The sequence below is a fragment of the Hesperophylax consimilis genome, chromosome 10 (genome assembly GCF_061612785.1).
Source record: "Hesperophylax consimilis isolate HC1 chromosome 10, BYU_Hcon_1.0, whole genome shotgun sequence".
NCBI classification, from domain to species: Eukaryota; Metazoa; Arthropoda; class Insecta; order Trichoptera; family Limnephilidae; genus Hesperophylax; species Hesperophylax consimilis.
Window position 1 is genome coordinate 1,510,438 of NC_142845.1, and position 23,834 is coordinate 1,534,271.

The following is a 23,834-nucleotide window of genomic DNA, read 5'->3' on the forward strand; positions in this document are numbered from 1 at the left end:
TATTATTTTGTATTGTTCTTCACCCTATGAAGGGGGTGGACTAGACCCAGTCCCGGCATCAACCAAGAAAAAAATAATTTAGTTTTGTGTATTTGAAATAATTTTCAGAATTTTTCGTTTTCCAATTTTTGGTATAACTTGCTTTTTTTATTATCGATTGTATCCAATAGTTCAGGTGGTAAACAATTTTATTTATTGACATATGATTTTGTGATTTATCTCGACCGAACAAAAGTTTTCGCTTTCGGAGAATAAAAAAATTACAGAGAACAATTTTTTTTCTCACATATCCCCTGATGATGGACACTGTAACGTTGTCCGAAACGTTGGCTAAAGAAGGAGGTAGCGCAACACGGCATAACACCCCAAAAACAAAGAATAAACATTCTTTTGGCCGTGAAAATCTTAACTCATATTTTACAGAGAACAAATCCAAGCAATTTTTTTGCACGGGAGATAATGACACGTATTGTGTGGGATTTGAGAAAGAGAGTTACCTCGAAAAGAATTTAACTCCGAGGTCTCTAATGTCATTTTCACGTAATAATTATTTTTTGTTCATGTGGTAGGGGAACAGTAATGTGTCTTTGTTTCTTGTTAATTTGACGATAATTCATTTCTGGGTGCTGGAGTGTAGTTATTCAGTTCCGGCCATTTGGCAAGGGAATCAAAATCATTCTGCGACAGAATGGAATTGATGTGATCTTTGCTAGCTTCAAAAATTTTGATATCATCAGCGAAAAGGAGATATTTTAATCCTTTTATGGTTATGGAAAAGTCGTCAAATGATTAAATGAAAGAGAGCCTAGGTTCAAACCCTGGGGAATTTTAACTTTATTTTTGTTTTGTATTTTTTGTAAAAATATCAGTTTTTGTTTTATTTTAGTTTGTTTATCTTTTATCATAATATTGTGGCCATTCTTTAATGATGTAAGTATTATTTTACAACATTAATTTGACATTATCATACTATAAATATAATATTAAAAAATAAAAGAGCTTACATGTATGTATATATTTTTAATTTGTTTTTTTTTTAATTCGTTTTTATCTCTCAACTCTACTTCGGAAATTATGTTTTTCCTTTATCATCTGTAAATAGTATAAAATAAAGTCGATATCCGCATCTGTCTGTGCGTTTTTCTTCTAAACTACGCAACGGATTTTGATAGGGTTTTTTTTCACTATCATTCAGAAAATTTCTTCTGGAAGGAAGAAATTTTTTATATATATAACACATGCATATTGTATTTGTCACTCAAATAAAGTAAATACAAATATTTTTTAAATCCGTTAAATATATGATAACTTTCCGTAGGGTAAGAAAGGTGATAAAAGACAAAAGTGGAGTATTTTAAGAATATGAATAGTAGACTGCATCTTAAGGGAATACATGAGAGAGAGAGAACATAGGCAATTTAAGAAAAATAAATATTAACCGGTGGACTAAGTAGCTCTTTATCCAACTATAAATCCAAAGTAACGGGTGACGATGATGAGATGCTGGAAGGTGGATAAATGGTTACTTGACCCCATTAGGCCATACTGTCTTCACGATCCAGTCCAAGTAAGGTAAAACCCTCGTATAAATACCAGGATTTCCGACTCCACAGATTTTTCCAAAGGAAGTCACACCGATCACCTTGTACAGATTATAATTTCCTTTTCCGATATAAATTTTCATCGGACCACCGGAATCTCCCTTTAAATAAAATAAATATTTATTAATGAAATTTATAGAATAACCAAACACTTCGATTCCTCACAAGTCATCAAACTTTTATACACATGTGTCTCTGGTTAGGAACCTAATTCGCTTTATAATTTACCTCCTGTTATATTTTGACACGCTAACAAAATTAACTTACTAAAAGACTTGACCAAATTTATAATTCACACAGATAACCATGTGTAATGTGACCTTAGAACGGTCACATTCTTTTCAACTGTTGTAAAAACTTATTTAAAAAATAAAATAAAAATAGTAATTGATCACAACTTGGTAGTTTAGTGTCCCTCTTACAAACTGTTATATACATATATCTCTGGTTAGATACCTAATTGATCACAACTCGGTAGTTTAGTGTCCCTCTTACAAACTGTTATACAAATGTATCTCTGGTTAGATACCTAATTGATCACAACTCGGTAGTTTAGTGTCCCTCTTACAAACTGTTATACACATGTATCTCTGGTTAGATACCTAATTTATCACAACTCGGTAGTTTAGTGTCCCTCTTACAAACTGTTATACTCATGTATCTCTGGTTACATACCTAATTGATCACAACTCGGTAGTTTAGACTTCCTCCTACTTTAGGCACTAACATAGAAATATTAATTTTTATATATTTAGATAATAATAATTATTATTATAAACCTGGCATGTGTCGGCTTTGGTGGTTTCGTTATTAGCACACATCTGATTCTCAGATAACTTAATACTGTTAAAATATTTCTGGCAGTCATCCAACGGTGTTCTGGTTACCAATGCCTTCAGTAGTGAAGTTGAAGTTTCTAAAAAAGGGTAAATAGGCTAAATAATAATGACGAAAACAAAAATTTAAAATAAAACGTTTAAATAAAAATTGATGCGGAATAATAATATAGAAATAAATTAGTCTTACTTCCTTGTGACCCAGTTCGTCCCCACCCAGCTATAATCATTTGTATCTCTTTGTGTTCAATATCCGTATTGAGGCAGGCCGGGAACTTAAGGTTGGGTATTAATTTCACCTCTGTCTTCAACCTACATGCATTAGAAATCATTACAAATATTAATTATACTTCTTCTTTCGTATGGTGGGGGGGGGCATCTAGTTCAAGGAGCCAGTCTAGGCCTCAGGCATCGCCCTGTGGACTTCGAAAATCCCGCCGGGGAATGAATGCAGCGGCCACATATTTGGTCGATCCACCCCATCGCATTCACACATTACCGACTCTCTCAGTGACTTGACCCGTGCATTATGTGGGCACAGCGGCTGTGTGAGGACCTTATCCTATTGATCGTGAACTGGAGATTACGAGGCAGTGAGAATCCAGGCTATTAGAATTATTATTTTACACTAAAGCAAGGTCAATTAATCACTAATATTTTATCTATTTTAACATAATAAATCTCGGAATTAACTAAACACAACATTAATCTAAAAAACATGCATCAAACGTAACAAGAAGGTACGAAGGAATGTAACTTTTAAAAACTGAATTTTCACATTGGGATGATAATTTATACTCTTTTACAAAATTTTTATTGGATTAATTATTACGAAGGGCGAAAAATATGCAACTATATGCGACGACAAGAATTCGAACATAAAACAAAATAACACTTGTTTTGGGCTACTTCATTCGAATCTTCTTCTTGCTTTCTTCGAAGGTAAGACCTTTATGGATGGAACAAAACTAGGAAAAATGTAATTTAGGTAGGAACTGGAATGTTGGGAAAATCATAAAATTGTTTCGATAGTAAACAGTGTACCTAATTTAAACGTTTAAAAAATATATATATACACTCACCTAAATAAAGAGATGTCGTTAGTTTTCAAGGTAGCGTTGTATTCGGGGTGATTTAGGATCTTATCTATGGCGATGTCAGTTGTCGAGTTATAAATGTCGTCAATTTCATTGGTGCCAAGACGGGCGTGATAATTTCTGAAATTTTTTAAAAGAATAAACAAATGAAGATAATTAATTATGTACCAACAATGTATCTACATCTTTATTAATATTAAAAAAAAACTCACTTAATAAAATGTTTATCACAATGAGCAGCCGTCAAGACAAACTTAGTTGAAATTAGTGTTCCTCCACACTGAAAAATTATCGTGTTTGTCGAAACTTCTCCTAAAGCAACCTAAAATAATATGTGACATTTTAAAACACTGCACAATTAAATGTTATTCAAGACTTCCGACTAAAATTCTGACGGCAGTTCCATTGGTCCTTTGCCAATCGCTCTTAGCATACGGTATTATCGGATGGCAGTGCAAATGACAACATCCTAAAATCAATCATTAAAACCTAAAAACCATGTAATATATTTATAATTATTTCAGGAAAAACATAATTTAATACATTTATAATTACTGAAAACTAACCATATTAATAAATTATGTAAATGAAATCCCCAGCTTGGGAGATCCCAGCGAGGATATCTTCATCAAACAAGGAAGATAATAAAACTTTTATATTATTAGAGAGAAAATATCTAGACTCTGGAGCAGGAGTGCCCAAACTCGTACTCATAGAGGTCAACTTACATTATCAAGTGGAAAACATTAATTTGGATTTGAGACAAAAATTTAAGCCAAAACTGAATAATTATTTCTTTTATCCAAAATTGGATAAATAAAACAATTTTTTCCATTCAAATTTGTATGGAAGGCACTTCTAGTTTTTTTCTTCTACGAAATTGGCGCAATTGTCATTCTTCGTATCTACGAATTTAATTTCATCACTGGGAACATACTGAAAGAATCCGCCACTCTTTGTACAATTGCCCTTCTTATAATTATCTACGCATCTAATTTCATCAATAGGAACATACTTAAACAATCTGCCAATCTTTGTGCAATTGCCGCTCTTATAATTATCTACGAATTTAATTTCATCACTTGGAACATACTGAAAGAATCCGCCACTCTTTGTACAATTGCCCTTTTTATAATTATCTACGCATCTAATTTCATCAACAGGAACATACTGAGACAATCTGCCAATCTTTGTACAATTGCCGCTCTTATAATTATCTACGCATCTAATTTCATCAACAGGAACATACTTAAACAATCTGCCAATCTTTGTACAATTGCCGCTCTTATAATTATCTACGCATCTAATTTCATCAACAGGAACATACTTAAACAATCTGCCAATCTTTGTACAATTGCCGCTCTTATAATTATCTACGCATCTAATTTCATCAACAGGAACATACTTAAACAATCTGCCAATCTTTGTACAATTGCCGCTCTTATAATTATCTTCACATCTAATTTCATCAACAGGAACATACTGAGACAATCTGCCAATCTTTGTACAATTGCCGCTCTTATAATTATCTACGAGTTTAATTTAATCACCAGGATTACGATTAATCGTAGCTATAGTAATACAAAGTTAATCGTGTCCACTTACCATATGAGGGAATTCTCCAGCTTCAATAACCTTTTCTCCGTTTGCGATGTGCGCCTTTACTAGGTTCGATGGTTCGAGTGTCGACATATATTTTCTGCAAACTGCAAATATTCAAACCAATGAAGACATGTTGAAGCCATTTGACAGAATCCTGTTAAAACAAGCTATGTTAATTAACAAAAAATATATATTGAAATGAAAATTACAATCTTTTTATTGCTTATAATTTTTTTATTTTTTATTTTTTTATTTTTTATTATTTAACATTATAAATGATAACAATATGCAGACTTATAAATAATTTGTTCATTATTATTCTATTTCTCCATAAGTTGAGCTCCAGGAGCTCGTGTTTATGGGAGGAGTCTTTACATTTAGTTCTAATGATTTTTTAAACAATAATCAAAAACTTTTGAAATAAATACAAACATAATATTAACATAGGTACACAAATTAGAAAATTGTTTTTTTAAAGATAATTAAAATAATTCATCTTTTTACAGATTAAGTAAGCGTGAGGAAATTAAGGGTACAATATATCAAGAAAAATTTAGAAAAGTAGTTTTTTTTAAAGACAATCAAATTAATATATATTTTTTACAGATTGAGTAAGTGTAAGAAAATTAGGGGTACAATATATCATTATCCAATTTTAGGGACTTAATTAACTTTTTGAATTGTTCATAATTCACAGTTTCGGTTACACTAATTTTATTTTTGGACAATAATATATTGTACCATCTCACACCTAAATACGAATAGTGGTGCTGAGCCGTGGTCGTTCTAAGCATAGGAATAGCTATTAAGCCATTTGTTTTGAATCTATTGCTTATGCTATCTGAGGGGTGAATTTTATAAATAAAATATTCTTTATAAATTTGATATAAGGCGATTCTCTTATACAATTCTGTTATAGATGGTACATTAAATTCCTGAAATATCTCTAAAGTAGGGGAGTCATATGGTTTTCTAAGGATGATTTTTATAATTATTCTTTGAATTGTAATTATGGGCTGTAAAGAAGCCTTAAAAGCCCCTCCCCACCCAATAATCCCGTACTGCAATAAGGACTGAATTAATGCATAATAGACAATTTTGATAGTTTTCTTATTTAAAATATTTCGTATATTATAGAAAATATAGATAAGTTTTCTTATTCTTTCAACAGTGAGATTAATATGGTCTTTCCATTTAACATTTTTATCTATTAAGATACCAAGATATTTTATATTGGATTTATGATTTAGTTTCGCGCAGTCCGTATTACATGTACCGTCATTTACACAGTTTTTAGAATGAATTGTTATGTTAATTAGGTTATTTGGCACATCTTCTTGTAGAGTGAAAGGAATACAATATGTTTTTTCTGTGTTAAGTGATAATAAATTGCCATCGAACCAATTTTTTATAACCTTCATATCCTGATTCGCTGCATTGGTAATTTCGTTCCATGTCTTTTTTTCGATAATTATTGCAGTGTCGTCAGCAAAGGATATAAGTTTACCATTAAGTGATAATTTAAACATATGGTTAACGTAAATTATAAATAAAATTGGTCCAATAACAGTCCCTTGGGGAATTCCAAATTCTAAAGTTTCATCTACGCTAAGTGAGTTATTAAGTTTTACTTTTTGGTTTCTTTGAGTTAGATAGCTTTGCAGCCAATACCTTACCTTACCAATAATACCGATATCATTTAATTTATTAATTAGTTTTGTATGGGAGATACTATCAAAAGCCTTACGTAAATCAATGAAAATGCCAAGGCATTTATTTTTTTTTATCTAATGCACGGTATATAGTTGAAGTTAGTTCTGCAATGGCATCATGAGTGCCTAGTTTCTCTCTAAATCCAAATTGGCTAGGACTAATTATTTTATTATTTTCAATATAGTATAAAAGTTGCTTTTTTACGATCTTTTCGAAAATTTTTGCAATGTTTGAGACAACAGATATGGGTCGATAGTTTGATATTTCTTCAGGGCTGCCAGATTTAAAAACGGGTGTTACAATAGATTTTTTATAAACGGAGGGGAATATTCCACTATTTAAACTAATATTTATAATGTGTGTAATTGGAATTAATAATTCATTATAATTTTTCAACATTTCTACTGTGACTCCATCAAACCCTGGTGCAGATGCACCTTTTAATTCACTTATAATATTTTTTATGTCATCTGTTGTTACCGGTTTGAAAACTGACAGATTATTTTATTTGTGACAGTCCTTTTCGAAATTATCTATTTTATAATTTTCATCAATCCGTGTAGCTAAATTTTGTCCGACGTTAGCGAAATATTTATTGAAGGCATTAGCACATTTTGTCGGTTCCATTAGGGCATTAATAGAATTTTTTCCGATATTAATTTTTTTAATTTGAGTTTTTTTGTTTTTTCTACTATTTATTTCATTTATTGTTTTCCATATATGTTTTACATTTTGTTTAGCCACATCAATTTCATTTTTGTAAAAGTTTTCTTTAGTTGTTTTTAGTAAACAGGTTAATTTGTTCCTAAATTTTTTATAATCTGTGTATATTTTTTTATCTAAGGGAAATTTCTTTGTCAAGCGATATAACTCTTCTTTTTTTCTAATAGACACGATTAAGCCATGTGAAATCCATGGTTTTATTTTTTTGAATTTTGATTTAATTTTTATGGTTTTAATATCTGTTGATGCTGTAATATAATTGCATAGTATATTATCAAAAATATTTGCGCATGTTTCAGCACATGTTGATTCTAATACGGAACGCCATGTTTCTGTTTTTATTTTTAGGCTTAATTTATGATGGTTTAGTGAATTTTTTGTAAAAGTATTGCATTTTGAATCAATATAATTATTAATATTAAGTTTTTGTATATAGATGCAAGTGTGATGATCAGTAATATTATTTTTTAATATTATCGTGTGTAATTTGTCGGTATCTTTAGTGTTACTCCATATGTGGTCGATACAAGATGGACGTTGACCCGTAATTTCTCTAGTATATTTATTTATACACAATATGAAATTCATTTCCGTCATATAATTGATAAATTCAGTTTTTATTCTGTTACTATTTTCGTTTGAAACATCTATGTTGAAATCGCCGATTATTGTTATGTTCTGTTTATTTTTTTTTTGATAAGATAATGCTTCTCAATTCATCCATAAATGTGTACTCGTTTGATCCGTGTGTTCGGTAAATTGCAATAATATTAAAACACATTTTATTTACATTTAGATTAATATCTAAGCAATTAACTCGCTGCATATGTACTTCTTCCACTGCGATGTTTGAATAGCAAGATTTAACAAATACAACAATACCACTATTTCTATTAATAGCACAAGATGTTGCGAAGTAGGTATATTCTGGTATGCAAAATTTATTGTATACGTTGGTGAATGCTTCCGTTAAAACTATAACGTCCGGTTTATGATTTAGTAAATTAATTGAGAGTAAAAATTCATTGAAATTTTGTTTCATTGATCTGATATTTAAATGGAGTACAGAGAATGAATTTGTTATTTTATCCACGATTTTATTACAATCTTTTAAAGTATGACAAATATATTCTGAAATATTAAGCGTTTTATCTAATTCCTCAGTGAAGAAATTATTCATTTTAAAAGAAATAAGGAAATAATATTGTTATAACTAATTGTCAAAAATGAATTTGATTTTGATGACAAACTATAAATTAGCAGCATATGTTCACGGATAATATCAAGGTTGACTTGAAATAGTTTTGGTGACAATATTGAACAACTTAGCATTATATTACTAGTGATGATATTATGAAGATGATACATGCTATGTAGTATATTAATTTTGTTTTGTATAAATAATATTTTACAAACATTAACACTTTGAGAGTAGGCTAATATTTTAATGTTGTGTTTTTGTCTTAAAATTTTACAGAAATAGTTAATTAAATATTTTTTGGATATTACTGATAAATCGTTATCTCTTCGATGGTAGATTAATAACATTGAAATGTTTCTCAATTGTTCGAAAGTTTTAATATTAATAGCTAAATTGTGTGAAAAGTCAGAAAAGTGTGAAAAGTCAGAAAAAAAGCGTATTTGAAACAAAAATATAAAATTTGGTATTGAGTTTTTAATCTTGTTAAGAATTTTAAAGTTAGTTATTAAGAATGTTAAAGTAGGTACATACCTATTCATAATTTATACGCCCTTGGGCAATAGTCATCATTTTTTTTAAATACATACAATTTTTGCTATTTGCTTTATGATTTGTATCGTTTGTTGACTTGAAAGTGTTGTTTTGGAAATCACAATTTTTGCATTTCTCTTCTTTGTTTTTATTGGGACAGTCTTTCCAAGGATGGTCCATGGCGCAGTGCAGGCACGAAGCATTCTTGTCCTTATTAAAGCAGTTGACAGCTGAATGTCCAAATCTCAGGCAATGGAAGCATTGCATTATTGGATTAGCATCCTCCACCCGCACTCTGTGGTATCCAATATTAATTTTCTCTTTAGATATGAGATATTTCCTAAGTTTTCCACTTGTTTCGACTATATAGTTTGTAAGATTGTTTTGTCCTTTTGGTTTAAGCATTTTTACTAATTTTACTGAGTTTTTCGGATTTTCATCCATGATGATTTTAATTCCATCATTTTGGGTTATTAATGATTCTATTATTTCTTCTTCTGATAGGTCGATAGGTAGGTTTCTGATGAATAGTTTAGGATTTTTTTTTTCTAATTCTTTCGCGATCATAGTATTTTTGAAGACTATATTTATTTCTTCTGTTAGTTTTTTTGCGTGATCCTTTTTGGGGCAAGAGATGATTAGTTTCTTATTTGATGCTTTTTGTACTCCATTTACTGCAATCCCCAAATGCGATGTTTTAATTTTTTTAACTATCATGTCTCGAATATTATCAGATGTTGTATTAGTATTTTCACTTGCAATTATTAATGAGTATTTGGCCTCTGGTATAGGTATTGAGAGGGTTGACTTGTTGTACGTAGTATTAGTTGATTCCTTTTTTTCCTTTAAATAATTTTCAATTTTTTCTGAATGTTTTTCTTCATTTAATATAAGTTTATTTTGTAGCTCAATTATTTTTTCTTGTAGTTGAAGTTTTTCCTTGCACCATATTTCCTCTAGCTGGTGTATATCTTGTTCTATGTTACTCCTTTGTTTTGCCTCTTTGACAGATGAGCATTTTCCTATTTCAATTTTAATTGAGTCAATTAATGATTGGACACTTCGGTCCATAATGAGTTATTTTTTTTGCGGGCTGTCTGGTGACTAAACGCAGCCAGCCTGCTTTATTTTTGCAACAACAATATGTTAAACTGGGTATCACTGTGGTTTGTGGTTACTGAGTTTATCGAAATTTCTGTCCGTGCGAGCTGCACGGCAGCAGAAACTAGACTATACTTTTTTACACTAACCCCACACAGGAATTTCCCTCATGGCCTATGTCATCCATTGGGATGCTGTGGAGAGGAGTCTTTTTAAGGAAAGTACGGAGAGAAAGTTCAGGAAAGGAAAAACGTATGAATGATGAATAGGAATCTAGAGATCAGCGTGTCCAGGAGTGATGACCAGTTGGAGAGATCAAAGGGTCTCCCCAAACCAGCCTCTCCCGATCTGGCACGCCACGCAGCTGGCGGGCAGGCGCATTCTGAACACACCTCACCCGATGAACGCGAGCACCCCTGCTAAGTCACCAAACGTAGCGAACCACTCACTGTGACCTATGGCAGAGGTGTTGGTTATCCACTTAATGGTTCCCGGGGCAGCTATACTAACACAACGATTCACCAAACAAACCGCACAAAAGCATTACTGTTTTAAATCAAAATCTTTTTATTTATTTTTACCACCAAATTTAATTATGGTATTATTAAGTTCGGCAAGTATTTTAGTGTTACTATCGTTTCGCTGAGTAGAATACAAATAAAAAATAAATTACTCAAAAAAAAAAAAAAAAGTAAACTACGAAAAAAAAAAATTTTTCAATAGAAATGTATGAACGCGTAAAGGAAACAACTTTAAAAAAATACAGTATTATAGTTAAGATTATCTGTGACAGTTTCAATTGATTAACTTTTTTGCTTTCTTATAAAATTATTTACAAAAAAATAAAAAACAGTTTTGTGATTGAAATCGAACGTTTCTAGACTCCGTTTGTCTATTAAATAACTACCTGATAACACACCCATGCTAATAGAACTAAGCAAATATTAACATTTTAAAATGCAGATGAAGTTATAGTGATTTATTTTTGGGGTATTATGCCGTTTTGCGCTATGTTCTGCTGCTCTGCCCTGATGATGGACACTGTAATGCTGTCCTAAATGTTGACTAAAGAAGGAGGTAGCGTAACACGGCATAATACCCCAGAAAATCCATCATGGGAGCAGGACACTTTAATGATGTCCGAAATGTTGACTAAAGGAGGCAGCGCCGCATGGCAAAATACCCCAAAAATAAATCATTATGATGCTTTTGGCAGTAAAAATCTAAAATCATAGTGATTTATTTTACGAATATTTTTTGTGACTTATGCAAAGAAAAAGAGATTTATTTATTTATTTATTTATTTATTTACACATATACGGCACAACACGTGCCATTAACATAATTGACATACTTATAATAGTACAACAACATGAAGAATAACAGTATAATGTTAGTAAAATTTAAGAAAATAGGTAAAAAGTAAGGTAATAAGTAGTGTATAAAAACTATAATGTATAAAAGTAAATTGTAAAGTGAATAGTTTAAAATATAAAGTATTAAAGTACAAACCATAATTTATTAGGAAAAAGTATAAATAAAAATAAAAATTTAAAGATTGAAATAAAACAATAAAATGTACCAATAAGATACCTATCTCAAGGTACCGACAATGATTTAAATATAAAAAGTAATAAATCCTGGATTATGTTAACCGATATGATAAATTTTACAAGTACTTATGATTTCAAGTGCATTAATAGTTTTAGAAGTACTGGTAGGCATATTATGTTTACATGATGTATTTACGTGGTACTAGCAAACAAATTTAGTTTAACGCATCTTTTGTATGAAGACAGATTACCGGCAGCGTGATCAATATTAGCATATTCATTGCCTAAAATATGCAAGCGATTGATGGTTGAGTTTTGTTCTGCGTTCGTCATAGTATTGTCACAGTGAAAAGGTGTTTTGAGTCGAGTCGGTCTACTAGGTACATGGTAATTTATTAATGAGACCAATTCAGGGGAGTCAAACCAGTTATTGTTTATTTTAAATAAGAAAATAAGATCATTGAGTATTCTTCTATCTTTTAACGATAAGAGTCTCATTTTTTTTAATAAAGATTCATAGTTTATGTCAACCGCAGGAATACCTAATTTGAAATTAATTGATCTGAGAAATTTGCGTTGGATTCTTTCAATGGAGTTTGCATGGCTTTTGTAGAAAGGGTTCCATATGGGGGAATTGTATTCTAAATGACTCCTAACCAGAGTTGTATATAGTATTTTAAATGTTTGGATATTTTTAAAATCTTTACAAATTCTTACAATGAAGCCCAGAGTTTTCATTGCTTTACCCGTTATTATATCAATGTGATTGGTAAATAGTAGTTTAGAGTCGAAGGTTATTCCAAGGTCCCTTATTACAGGTACTGACAATAAACTGTGATTGTTAAAAGAGTAACTATATTTGATAGGGTTTTTAATTCTAAAGAAACTCATGATTTGACATTTTTTTATATTAAGTGTAAGTTTGTTAATGGTACACCATTCTACGAATTTTATAAAATTGGATTGGAGGGACAAGCAGTCGTATATATTTTTTATGATTTTATATATTTTCATGTCATCGGCAAATAATAATATGTTAACATCAGTGAATATGGAAGTGACATCGTTTATGAATAGTATAAACAATATTGGACCAAGGTGCGAACCCTGAGGCACACCACTAGTGGCTTCAAATTCGTAAGATAAGTGTTCTTTAATACAGACAGTTAGTACACGTTTTGATAAATAATTCTTAATCCAACATAATAAATTACCACTTATTCCTAATTTAGACAATTTATTTATAAGAATTTTAATGCAAACCTTATCAAAGGCTTTACTAAAATCCGTGTAAATTGAATCAACTTGTTCTCTATTAGCAAGAGCACCAGAGATAAAATGTTCATACAGTGTAAGGTTAGTTAAGGTAGATCGTCCAGAGATAAAACCATGTTGAAATGATGAGATATTAAATTTTATGCAAGAACATATTTTTTGGAGAATTAACTTTTCAAAAATTTTTGGTATTGACGATTGTATGCATATTGGTCTGTAATTTTCAACTAAAGACTTGTCTCCGCTTTTGAATATAGGAGTGAGAAAGCTATTTTTCCATATTTGTGGGAACTTGCCTGTTAAAAGTGATTGATTAAATAGTAGGTACAGAGGGTAAGAGACACTACTCCCACAGTTTTTTAGAAATACGGGGGGAATTTTATCTGGCCCTGAGCACGATTTAGGTTCCAGTAGTTTGATACATGCTGCAATTTCTTTAATCTCAATATGTATCCGAGATAGTTGTAAATTTATATCGGACTCAAAGTTTGGAATGTCTTCATCAGGGATATCTGTTTCATATACATCCTTGAAAAAATCTGCAAACAAATTGACAATATCTTTGATTTTACAGGAAGTTTTCAGTTTATAGTGCATAGTTTCAGGTATGCCAAGGTTGTTGTTATTTTGAGCTTTACAATAGTTGAAAAAATATTTTACATTGTTACCAATCGAAAATTCCACATTCTTAATGTAATTATTATAACAAATGTTTGATAATTTATTACAATCTTTTCGCAGCCTGCTGAAAATTATAAAATCAGAAAGATTTGTTGTTTCTTTGTAAATTTTATGCGCTTTTTTCTTCTCAATTACTATGTTAATGAGGTCCTTGCTAAACCAGCGAGGGAAATTTGAAGATAGTTTATAACTAATTGGGACAAAGTTTTCTATGGTTTTATATAGATGATCGTAAAAGGCTTTAATATTCTCATCGAGATTACCTCCTTCTAGTATAGACCAGTCAGTGTTATAAAGATAATCGCGTATTGCAACATAATTGGCTTTATTAAAGTTAGGATATTGTGTCTGGTTTTTAATTTGGCATTTTATAGGGTTACATAATACAGTAATATCTAAAGGTGGGTGATGAGAATCAGGGGGAAGAACTGAATCGAGTGACTTTCCAACCGCAGTTGACAAGTCGGTACAAAGAACAAGATCTAGTAATCTATTATTGTCATTTTTTACATTGTTTAATTGAACTAGGTTAAGGAAATCACATAATTCAACTATTTCTTTTTCTGTGTCAGTTAAGCTAGAGTTTTGAGATAATGTAGAATTGTCGCGGGTACCCCAGTTGATTTTTGGTAAATTGTAATCACCGATGATAGTGATTTTACTATTTGGAAATTTAAACGACAGTTGTTCAATATCCTCGAAATGACTTTTGTATACACTGATATCTGATGATGGCGGAATATAAACACTGCCTATGATATTTTTTTGATTTTTGCCGTTTAGTAAAATGTAAACTTGTTCCACATTAGAATTTTTGGTTTTCAGAAGTTTTGAAGGATGTATCTTGTTGACAGCTATCATGACGCCACCGCCTCTAGATTTAGCGCTGGTTTGTTGACTTCTGTCAGACCGGTAAATATGATGGTGGGGTAGACCAAGCTCAGCAGAGTTGATGGATGGTTCCAGCCAGGTTTCCGTAAGAATGAGGATGTCATGTGGCAGTGTTGGGGCATGTATTTTAAAGTCCTTAAGTTTAGTTTTCATGCCTCTGACATTTTGGTAATAGCACTTCAGTTTGTTTACATTGTGTCGTTTTTTGGAAGGGTTGTAACAATAGTTGGTTTGGAGTTTATGTACTTTATGGTAAGGTTTGGTTCACCATTCTCTTGACGGAACAATAACTGCTTTCTAAGCTCCACCAATTGATTCCTTTGGAGGATGGTTAAGTCATTACTTGCTTTGATTCCGTCTTTAAATTTGGTGCTATTACGTAGGAGAGTTCTCGGTGCGATATTGTTTGTAAATTCCAATTTAATTGGACGATTTTTGTTGGCAATTTTCTTGGCACCCAGTCGGAATACTTTGACGTTGATTAGATCTAATGACGGGTCGATAGCTTTTATAGCCGAAGAAACTTTGTCTCTATCTTCCGTAATGATGACTGCCTTTTCATCAGAAAAGCTCTCGGGAACGTTATATAATATGACGTTGTTAGATCTGATGGCCCTATCTTCCATTTCGGTGACAATATCACCCATATTAATGTCAATCGGGTTGGTCCTGCTGAGTTGCGTATTATTTTTCATTGAATTTAATTCTCCTTGCATTACTCCAAAATCGACTACCAATTCTGCAATCGTAGCCATAAGTTCGGTTGTTTTTGGTATTATTTTTACGATATTTTCCTTAGAGAATTTATTGCTAGGCTCATGAACGATTGAGATCAATCCACTGATTATCGCATTTACTTTGGTAATGTACTGCGAAGCTTTATCACTCAGAGCCATTGTTATTTTTTTTTTTTTTTTTTTTTTTTAAACAGTTGTGAACCCCTGGATTTTTGGTAGGGCGTGTAAGTACTACCGCTGGCGGCGCGGGCGGTGTAGATGCGGGCGCGGGGGGCTTATAGCAACTGTCACTTGATTACACTAATCCTTGTTTTAAACACTTTTAATGCACTATATACTTTTCTGACAATTAGTAAACTTTAAGCCAGTGTTAATTTAATATAATTAGGTGAAACACTTTAAATTTAATACTTTTTATGACTGCTTTAGATGATTTTGTTAGGATAAAAATAATGCGTGTGCACTCTCCGTATTGTTGTTGTTGTCAATTCGTTGATTCGTCAATTCGTTAGATGGGAAAAATAAGTTTTGTGACTTATTCTAAGAAAAAGAGAAGGGACAAATATATTTTATGACTTATGCAAAGAAAAAAAGATGGACAAATATGTTTTGTTGTGGGACTTATACTTTACTTTATTTTTTGTGTAGGAAATTTGTAGTGCATCTTATATGATGTATTCAATACTGTCATAATAAAATATGATTTCTCCGTAAAAAACCCTATATATTGTAAAATTTTTCACAAAAACTATAAATTATAAGCACTTCGTGAATGAATTAAAATTATTAGTACTCTCAGAGAGAAGACTCGTTTCAGACTGGACTTTTAATTTTAATACTGTACATGGAATTATTGACAGCCCTGATTTACTCAGTCTAATTACCTTCCGTTTACCAACTAGAACTAACTACTATATCGAAAATTATTTTTAAAAACTTAATTAAATGCAGTTGGTAGATGTGTTCAATCTCAGGGAATATAGTTACAAGAAGGCTATAATAGCATACCTCAATAGTAAAAATAATGAAAGTTGGCAAAATACTATTCTTATGGGTTATGTATAATTTTAAAGCAAATTTTACTTCTTGATGTCCGTTTGACTAAATCATTATTTCCATATCATATGTTTGTAAAAGGCCGAATGGGCGTATACGTGTACTATAAAAATAACAAGATTTGATTGTGACCTAAAATGAACACCATAGGGAAAACAAGGAATGTCAGCTAAAATCCCAAATTGAACTAACAATACCGTCTAGCGGCATTACTGTGTATCTTTCGCCGTGCAAACTTATTTTAGTAACAATCATATTTGATTATTTAAATAGACAAAAATCAATGCTGATGAGGATGCAAATAAGCATCAATAGTAAAAAATCAATGCTGATAACGATGGGAATAAGCATTAATAGACAAAAATCAATCCTGATGACGATGGGAAAAAGCATTAGTAGAAAAAGCAATAATAGACAAAAATCAATGCTGATGACGATGGGAAAAAGCATTAATACACAAAAATCAATGTTGATGACGATGGGAATAAGCATTAATAGACAAAAATCAATGCTGATGACGATGGGAAAAAGCATAAATAAACTAAAATCATTGCTGATGACGATGGGAAAAAGCATAAATAAACTAAAATCATTGCTGATGACGATGGGAAAAAGCATAAATAAACTAAAATCATTGCTGATGACGATGGGAAAAAGCGTTAATAATGAATGTAAGTGACAAAATACAGACTTTTAACAATTAAATGGTGATATATCATTGCATAAGTAGATAATACCAATAAATCCAAAAGAAAAATGAAACACATATATTTTAATGTGAATACCGCACAGGAGTCCCAACTGCCCCCTAACTTTCTTAATGCCAATTAATGTTGTCTTTCTCGAAATGAGTTTTTTTAACTCTCTGGGAATAATATATTATTATTATTATTGTAATATTAATGTATTATCATTATATAAATTTTAAAAATACAAAATAAGTTCAAAAGAAAAAGTTGTTACTGAATCAAATGATGATTTTTGCAAATTTGTCTTGAATTGAAATTCCTTGTTTTTCCCCTATGTTCTCCAAATCAAGTAGGAATCTACTTTACCTTGTTTAGCAGTATGTGTTGGGTAGTGAAGGCAGCAAACCTTCTCAGTGCCTTCACAATTAATTGGTTTCGGGTCTTCTCGAAACCGGTTTGCTATTTTACTGAAATCAAAACAAGTTAACAACAATAAAAAATATATACAATTATATTTAAAAAACAAGTTAACAACAATGAACATAGAAATACAATTTTATGAAACAAGTTAACAACAATGAAAAAAAGATATACAATTATATATAAAACGAATTAACAACAATGAACAAAGTATTTTATGCCTGCATATAAGTACAAAATAAGTTGCAAATTCTACAAAATGAAAAATAATTAAGCGCGATGATATTTATACATAAAAATAACAAAAAACATGTTAGCAAAATACTTTTCGAACAAAATTATGTACAATAAGAACATTCACAGGCATAGCACAAAGACGTGCGATGGCACCATAAAATCTACGATCTATCAATTGCGAAACAACTTTAGTCTAAGTAAATTCAAAACAGATTTTAAGAACCACATTTAAACAAGAGAAAATATATAGTTTGTAAGATATGATAAATCAGTTATTTTTTAACTTAAATTTAGAAATATCTAGTGTTTCGTGACGCTGAATTGTTTTAACACTTTTAAGGCGGCTAGGATTCAAATTTACCTGATTTGAATCTGCGCAGTGTTGCTTTGAGTTGAATCGAGCCGCCCGCGCCGTAGCAAAAACGTCATCTAATGACAGTTGACGAAAACACCGTACCGAGAAAACAACCGATGTGTCAAGTCGATTTTTACCCTGAGTTATAATTATTTCAATCTTATACGAGTGCCTGTGAATTCCTCCACCATATAAGCGCTACCAAAAGTACCATATCATCGAACATCACAACCAAATCTTCCGTAAGTCACATTTGCGAATACCTATCTTTTTAGTTCGGCGAACGGAGTCTGAATTTACACTTATAATTTACAATTGGCACATACCTGCCTAGATTATAACCATTATAATCTAACCCATGTGTCGATAGTCTACGCGATTATCGCACAACAATAGTAAATTAATAAATAAAATAAAGTATTCGTTAAGATAATTAAATGTTGTCATACTTACTTCAATAAGTGATCACATTCGTTCATGTATATGCATTTTCCTATGACCCCACCAGGTAACACACATTTTTTAAATACTAGAAATAATGAAAAACAATAGATAAATATACGAATGGAAACAATGCACAATTTAAAATATTTTCAAACAATTCAGCTCTTCAAATAATGTTTTCTTAGATACGGCTATGGTTTGCGATCTCGCAGCCGGCAATTCCGCGGCTTTCAGCAATATTATGTCCCGCGGATAAGCGGGATTTTCATGTGCAGGATTTGTGGAATTATAAAAAATAATTTACGCACAAAAATCTGCTGTTTCGAGGTACGAATCACGTAATACGCGAGCGCTAGAATAATTTTACAGCCCAATTTTTTTTATTTTTTTTTTTTATCAAAGTCTTCTTAAAATACTTTTAACTTTACGTTTTGTATGTTTTTTTTTTATGATATCAACGCTTTTGAAAGTATTTGTTATGTTACCAACATACTTTTATAATATTACTAGTAACAAAGATGAATAATACAAAAAGTCCTCTTAAATTACCCAGTTGTACCCTTTTAATAACTTTTAAAAATATATTAGTATTAAAGATTGTTCCATCACGACGTTTGTCGAACCTGCTAGGTCACACCAATAGCTTCATTATGTTTCCACCAATCAAAGAGCAGGATTCAATAGTACGTGAAATCATGCTTCATTTTGATCTTGAAGAACACAGTTATATGCGCCGTCATAGGTCAACCTCCATCTTCTCAACATGTAAGGAGATATTCACCGAAGTAAAAGCCGCTGTAAAACTCTGTTTTGGGGCAATTATTCATTATCGAACATTAATCGTCCGGGCATCATTAGACATATCAACATATACAAGAATAATCAAACCTGAAGTGCCGAAATCTTGCGTTATTAATCTGTGTGTTGGTCGGGGCATCGCAATCCTAATGAAATTCAAGTTTCCTTAGACACAGAGAGGATCTAACTCCTCTCTCTGTCCCTTTACGGTGACGCAACCTAAGGCGTCATCGTACAAAGATAATAATTTTTTTTGACAGTATTTTAATGTAGCCCCTCAATAATATTCCAAATAATTACGAATTGAACAAGCCAGCCGCAGGGTGTCGGCGGCGCGGTATCCAGGCTTATCGGGGTGAGAAATTTCGCGGATTCTGACTAGAATAAAAAAGAGATAGATAGGATAGATGGAGAGAGATTGCGTAGTTTATGGATTTTGCGCAGTTTGAGGATTTTTCGTGGCTTGTAATATAGCCACAAAACTGCTTCCGTCTGGCTTGTGTTCACACAGCCAGGCCCCAACACCTCACAGCCTGCCGGAGATATCCAGCAGGCCTGGAGCAGGCGCACGCGCCCCAACTGCCCTTTTCAAGGCAAACTTCGCAATTCACTTACGTCGTCCCAACTGCCTTTTTCAAGGCATTCAGCAAAATACTCAAATAACATTAATTTTTTCTCGTTTCAGAACAAACAACATAAAATGCCTTACCACCGCACACCACGAGGAACAGCGACATTTAAGCGCAACAAGCCCCTGCCCACGGATTTCCCGGAGGGTGCCACTGGCTGGAGATTAGATCCAGATACGCACGAGCAGGAATTCGTGTATGGATCCTCGCAGATCGGCTCCGGCTCGGCAACCGGATCACCAAGAGCCTCATAACCCATGGTAGAGGAATGGACGAGGGCTACGGCTTCAAAGCGCCCCCATTCCCCCCCAAAGCCCATTTTTCGCGTGGTTCACGAGAATAAATATGAAACCTTACATCAAGTAAGAGAACCAGCCCAGGATATCTCGTCGCCACCGACGAAGAAACGCCCGACGCTACCAGGACCAGTGGCGTCCACCAGCAGAGACCAGGCGCCCACCAGCCGAAAACCAACGACTACTACGACTCCTGGGAAGAGTACTCAAGTCCCGCCCGTAATCATGACCATAGGGTCAATGACGCACGGCGACATCACGAAAGAAGTGCAGAGGCACATTGGGAACGCCAATTTCAACTTTCGGTATGCCAAAGGAGGCAAAATCAGCGTTGTGGTGAGCTCAGTAGAAGCCCATAAAAAACTGACAGCAGCCCTACGTGGAGAGGAGGAGCCGTTCCACACCTACACCACAGAAGCGGATAAATTGAAGAAGACCGTCATCAGGGGACTCTCGAAGTTGTCACCAGAGGAGATAATGGAAGACCTTGAGAATCAAGGCTTCCCGGCAAGGACTGTGGTCAAGATGACCACCCCGGGAACAGAATACCCGCTTTACCTGGCACACTTTGGCCAGGAAACAAACATGGGCCACCTGAGAGCCGCAGTGGTCTACCTGTGCCACTGCAGGATTACTTTGAGGAAGTATAGAAGCAACCACCTCCAACACGGAACACAATGCCACAGATGCCAAAATTTCGGACATGGGTCCAGAAATTGCGCACTCGTTGCCCGCTGCGTCAAATGCGAAGGCAGTCACGCCACACCGGAGTGCCCCAAAACCGATCGAGAAGAGCCGGCCGTCTGCTGCAATTGCGGCGGAGCCCATCCCGCAAACTACGGCAAATGCCCCAACAGGGTGGCATACGTAGCTGCTCTCCAGCGCAGACAGGAGCAATCCAACGCCCAGAGGCGCAAAGAGGCAGAGCCCCGGGCACAGAGACCCGCGGCCCGAGTTGACGGCCGGTCCTGGGCGGACGTAGCGGGCCGAAGCAACCACCAGCAACAGGCTCCTGAACAACAGGAACCACGAAGAACCACACCGGAACAACGCCAAGCGCCAAACACCGGATCCTCTGATGACGAGGACATAATGATCCTACTGCAAGGCCTCATCAGGGTACGCGAAAAACTGGCCTCCTGCTCATCCAAGACAGAGAAACTGATTATCCTAATGGAGCTTCTCAAGGAGATCACACCGTGAAGCTCCATGAGAAAAAATGACAGCGACGGCGAAGAAATAGTATCCTTTTTTAATATGACAAAATGTGTTTTTTCTTCCATAGGAATTCTCTCACAAACTTTTTTGCAGGACCACCGAAGCGAAAAGGACGCAGCCAAAACATGAAAAAATGAAATACTTAAATTCAGTAAATCACAAAGTCAAACAGCGTAAAAAGTTCAGAACTTATTGTTTTTCTTTTTCTTGTCATTTGTATGAGGTTTTTTATCCAGTTAAGAATTTTTCCTCATAAAACTTATTAATGTAACATAAATTCAGTCAATTAAATACAACCATCAGATGGTAATAGTAATAAGGCTAATCAGCCGCAGTACTAGTTAGTTAGAAATATGAAGGGTATTGTTATAAGCCCTAGCTAGTTAGAGGATTACGAAAGAATCCAAAAAAATAAAATAAAAAAAAATTCTGACTAGAATTGAGGTTTTTTTATCCAGTTAAGAATTTTTCCCCATAAAACACATTATTGTAACGTAAAATCAGTCAAGTAAATACGACCATCTGATGATCCGCATAATGAGCCGCAGGACTAGTTAGTTAGAAACATGAAAGGGTATTGTTATAAGCCCTAGCTAGTTAGAGAATTACGAAAGAATCCATCAAATCAAAAATTATGACTAGAATCTGCATGGAATTGGCAAGTGGTGAGAATTGAAAACATATTAGCAAAATTAAAAAAAAAATGATCTTATACTTTCAAAATAAAATTAGTTGATTTTCTTTTCTATAATACCTAGCAAAACCTATAGCAAGATGTATTACACTAATCATTGCTCTTTTATAAAAAAAATAGTAAAAAGCATACCGCCAATCAATCACATATTTAATTACTGAATCCACATTAAATAAAATAAAGTACAACTAATACAACTTTGTATGCACCACTATTTAATCAAAAAAGAGCGACATGTTTAAAAACCAATAGTTTCATTGTTTAAATTACATTACATTTGTCCTCACGAAAAAACCATTGGTTTTGAAACATATTTTGATTAAATAGTTGTTTTTACAAAGTTATTTATTCCATTTAAAACATTAAATTGACGCCACAAAGAGAATTGTAAATATTTGAAGAAAACATAAGAAAAGAAAATAAGATAAAAAATAAAAAGAAAATATTTGAAGAAAACATTTATTTGATGACATTCAGAAAAAAATGTTAATACTTTACCTTCATATTCGGCGGAAGCAAACAAGACTCCGAAACTTATGAGGAAAAACAACCTGATAGCAGACACCATCATAAGTGATTCTCTAATTCTAACTCAACTGGTTTTATATTAGTATAGTTTTAATTCGCGTAAAAATCGAATCATAGATATTTTAAACAATTTTCTTTACGATATAAATAAATACTACATTCACAAAATAATCGTCACGAAACCAAAGGTTTCTTCGTCTGGATTGTCACATGAAGTTTGTTTAACCTATTTCGATTATTTTTATTAAATAGTGGTGTATAAAAAGTGTTTTATTTGAAAGTGACGCCGCAAATTGAATTTTTGAACACCCAAAATTTTCTTTACGATTTGCGGATGTGTTCGAATTATTTTTGTTGACGGTATAAGACAGAACAGATGTCCTAGTATAGACTCTGGACCTAAACCACCGACTGACTAGAATCATAAAATCAACATGTTTTTTGGGCTTGCTTGTTTTTTTCCTGGGAAACTGGTTTGCAACAGTTCGAAAAATTGTAGTAAAAAAGCAGTGGCTCAGCAATTTAAACGTTTTTTACAGTTATTTAAGCTAAACCATCTCACATGTGCTCAGCGTCGAGCCCTTGATACTCTTCATAGAAAGTTTGCAAATCTGGTGGCTTGGGCGAGCATGTGCCTACTCAGAAAGCCAGAATATTAACCCCTCAGGCCTCTGGCATATCGACCGTTATATTTCTTTAAAACGCTGTCGGAAGGTCAGAGGATTCAAGCATATTTCCATTTTTTTAATGTTTTATCTCACAAGAGCGCCCCGGACTGTACAGTGTAAAGACTGGGGAGATATGTTGCCACCCGGTTGGGCAGCGTTGTGAGGCGGTATAAGATAGGGAGGGATTTATTAATGCAGGTCTTGAAGGGGAAATTCAATTGTTGGCGTACTTGAGAATTGTGTAGGGTTAGGGGCTGGTT

At 33.1% G+C, this 23,834-nt stretch overlaps 1 protein-coding gene across 2 annotated transcripts; it reads right to left on the reverse strand.

Moving 5' to 3' along the window:
• Window positions 1-1,439: 1,439 nt before the first annotated feature.
• LOC149420161 (serine protease persephone-like) lies at window positions 1,440-23,309 on the reverse strand. 2 transcript variants are annotated; one of them, XM_089636015.1, is made up of 9 exons: window positions 22,877-23,309; window positions 18,753-18,828; window positions 17,654-17,754; window positions 5,140-5,240; window positions 3,747-3,856; window positions 3,520-3,654; window positions 2,628-2,749; window positions 2,381-2,517; window positions 1,440-1,702 (listed from the first exon to the last, which is right to left on the reverse strand). In XM_089636015.1, exons 1-9 carry the CDS (start codon window positions 22,947-22,949, stop codon window positions 1,523-1,525), a joined length of 1,035 nt encoding a protein of 344 aa, XP_089492141.1. In that variant the 5' UTR covers window positions 22,950-23,309; the 3' UTR covers window positions 1,440-1,522. The 2 variants fall into 2 exon arrangements, with proteins under 2 accessions (XP_089492141.1, XP_089492142.1); XM_089636016.1 differs by lacking the exons at window positions 17,654-17,754; window positions 18,753-18,828.
• Between the last annotated feature and the right edge of the window lie 525 nt (window positions 23,310-23,834).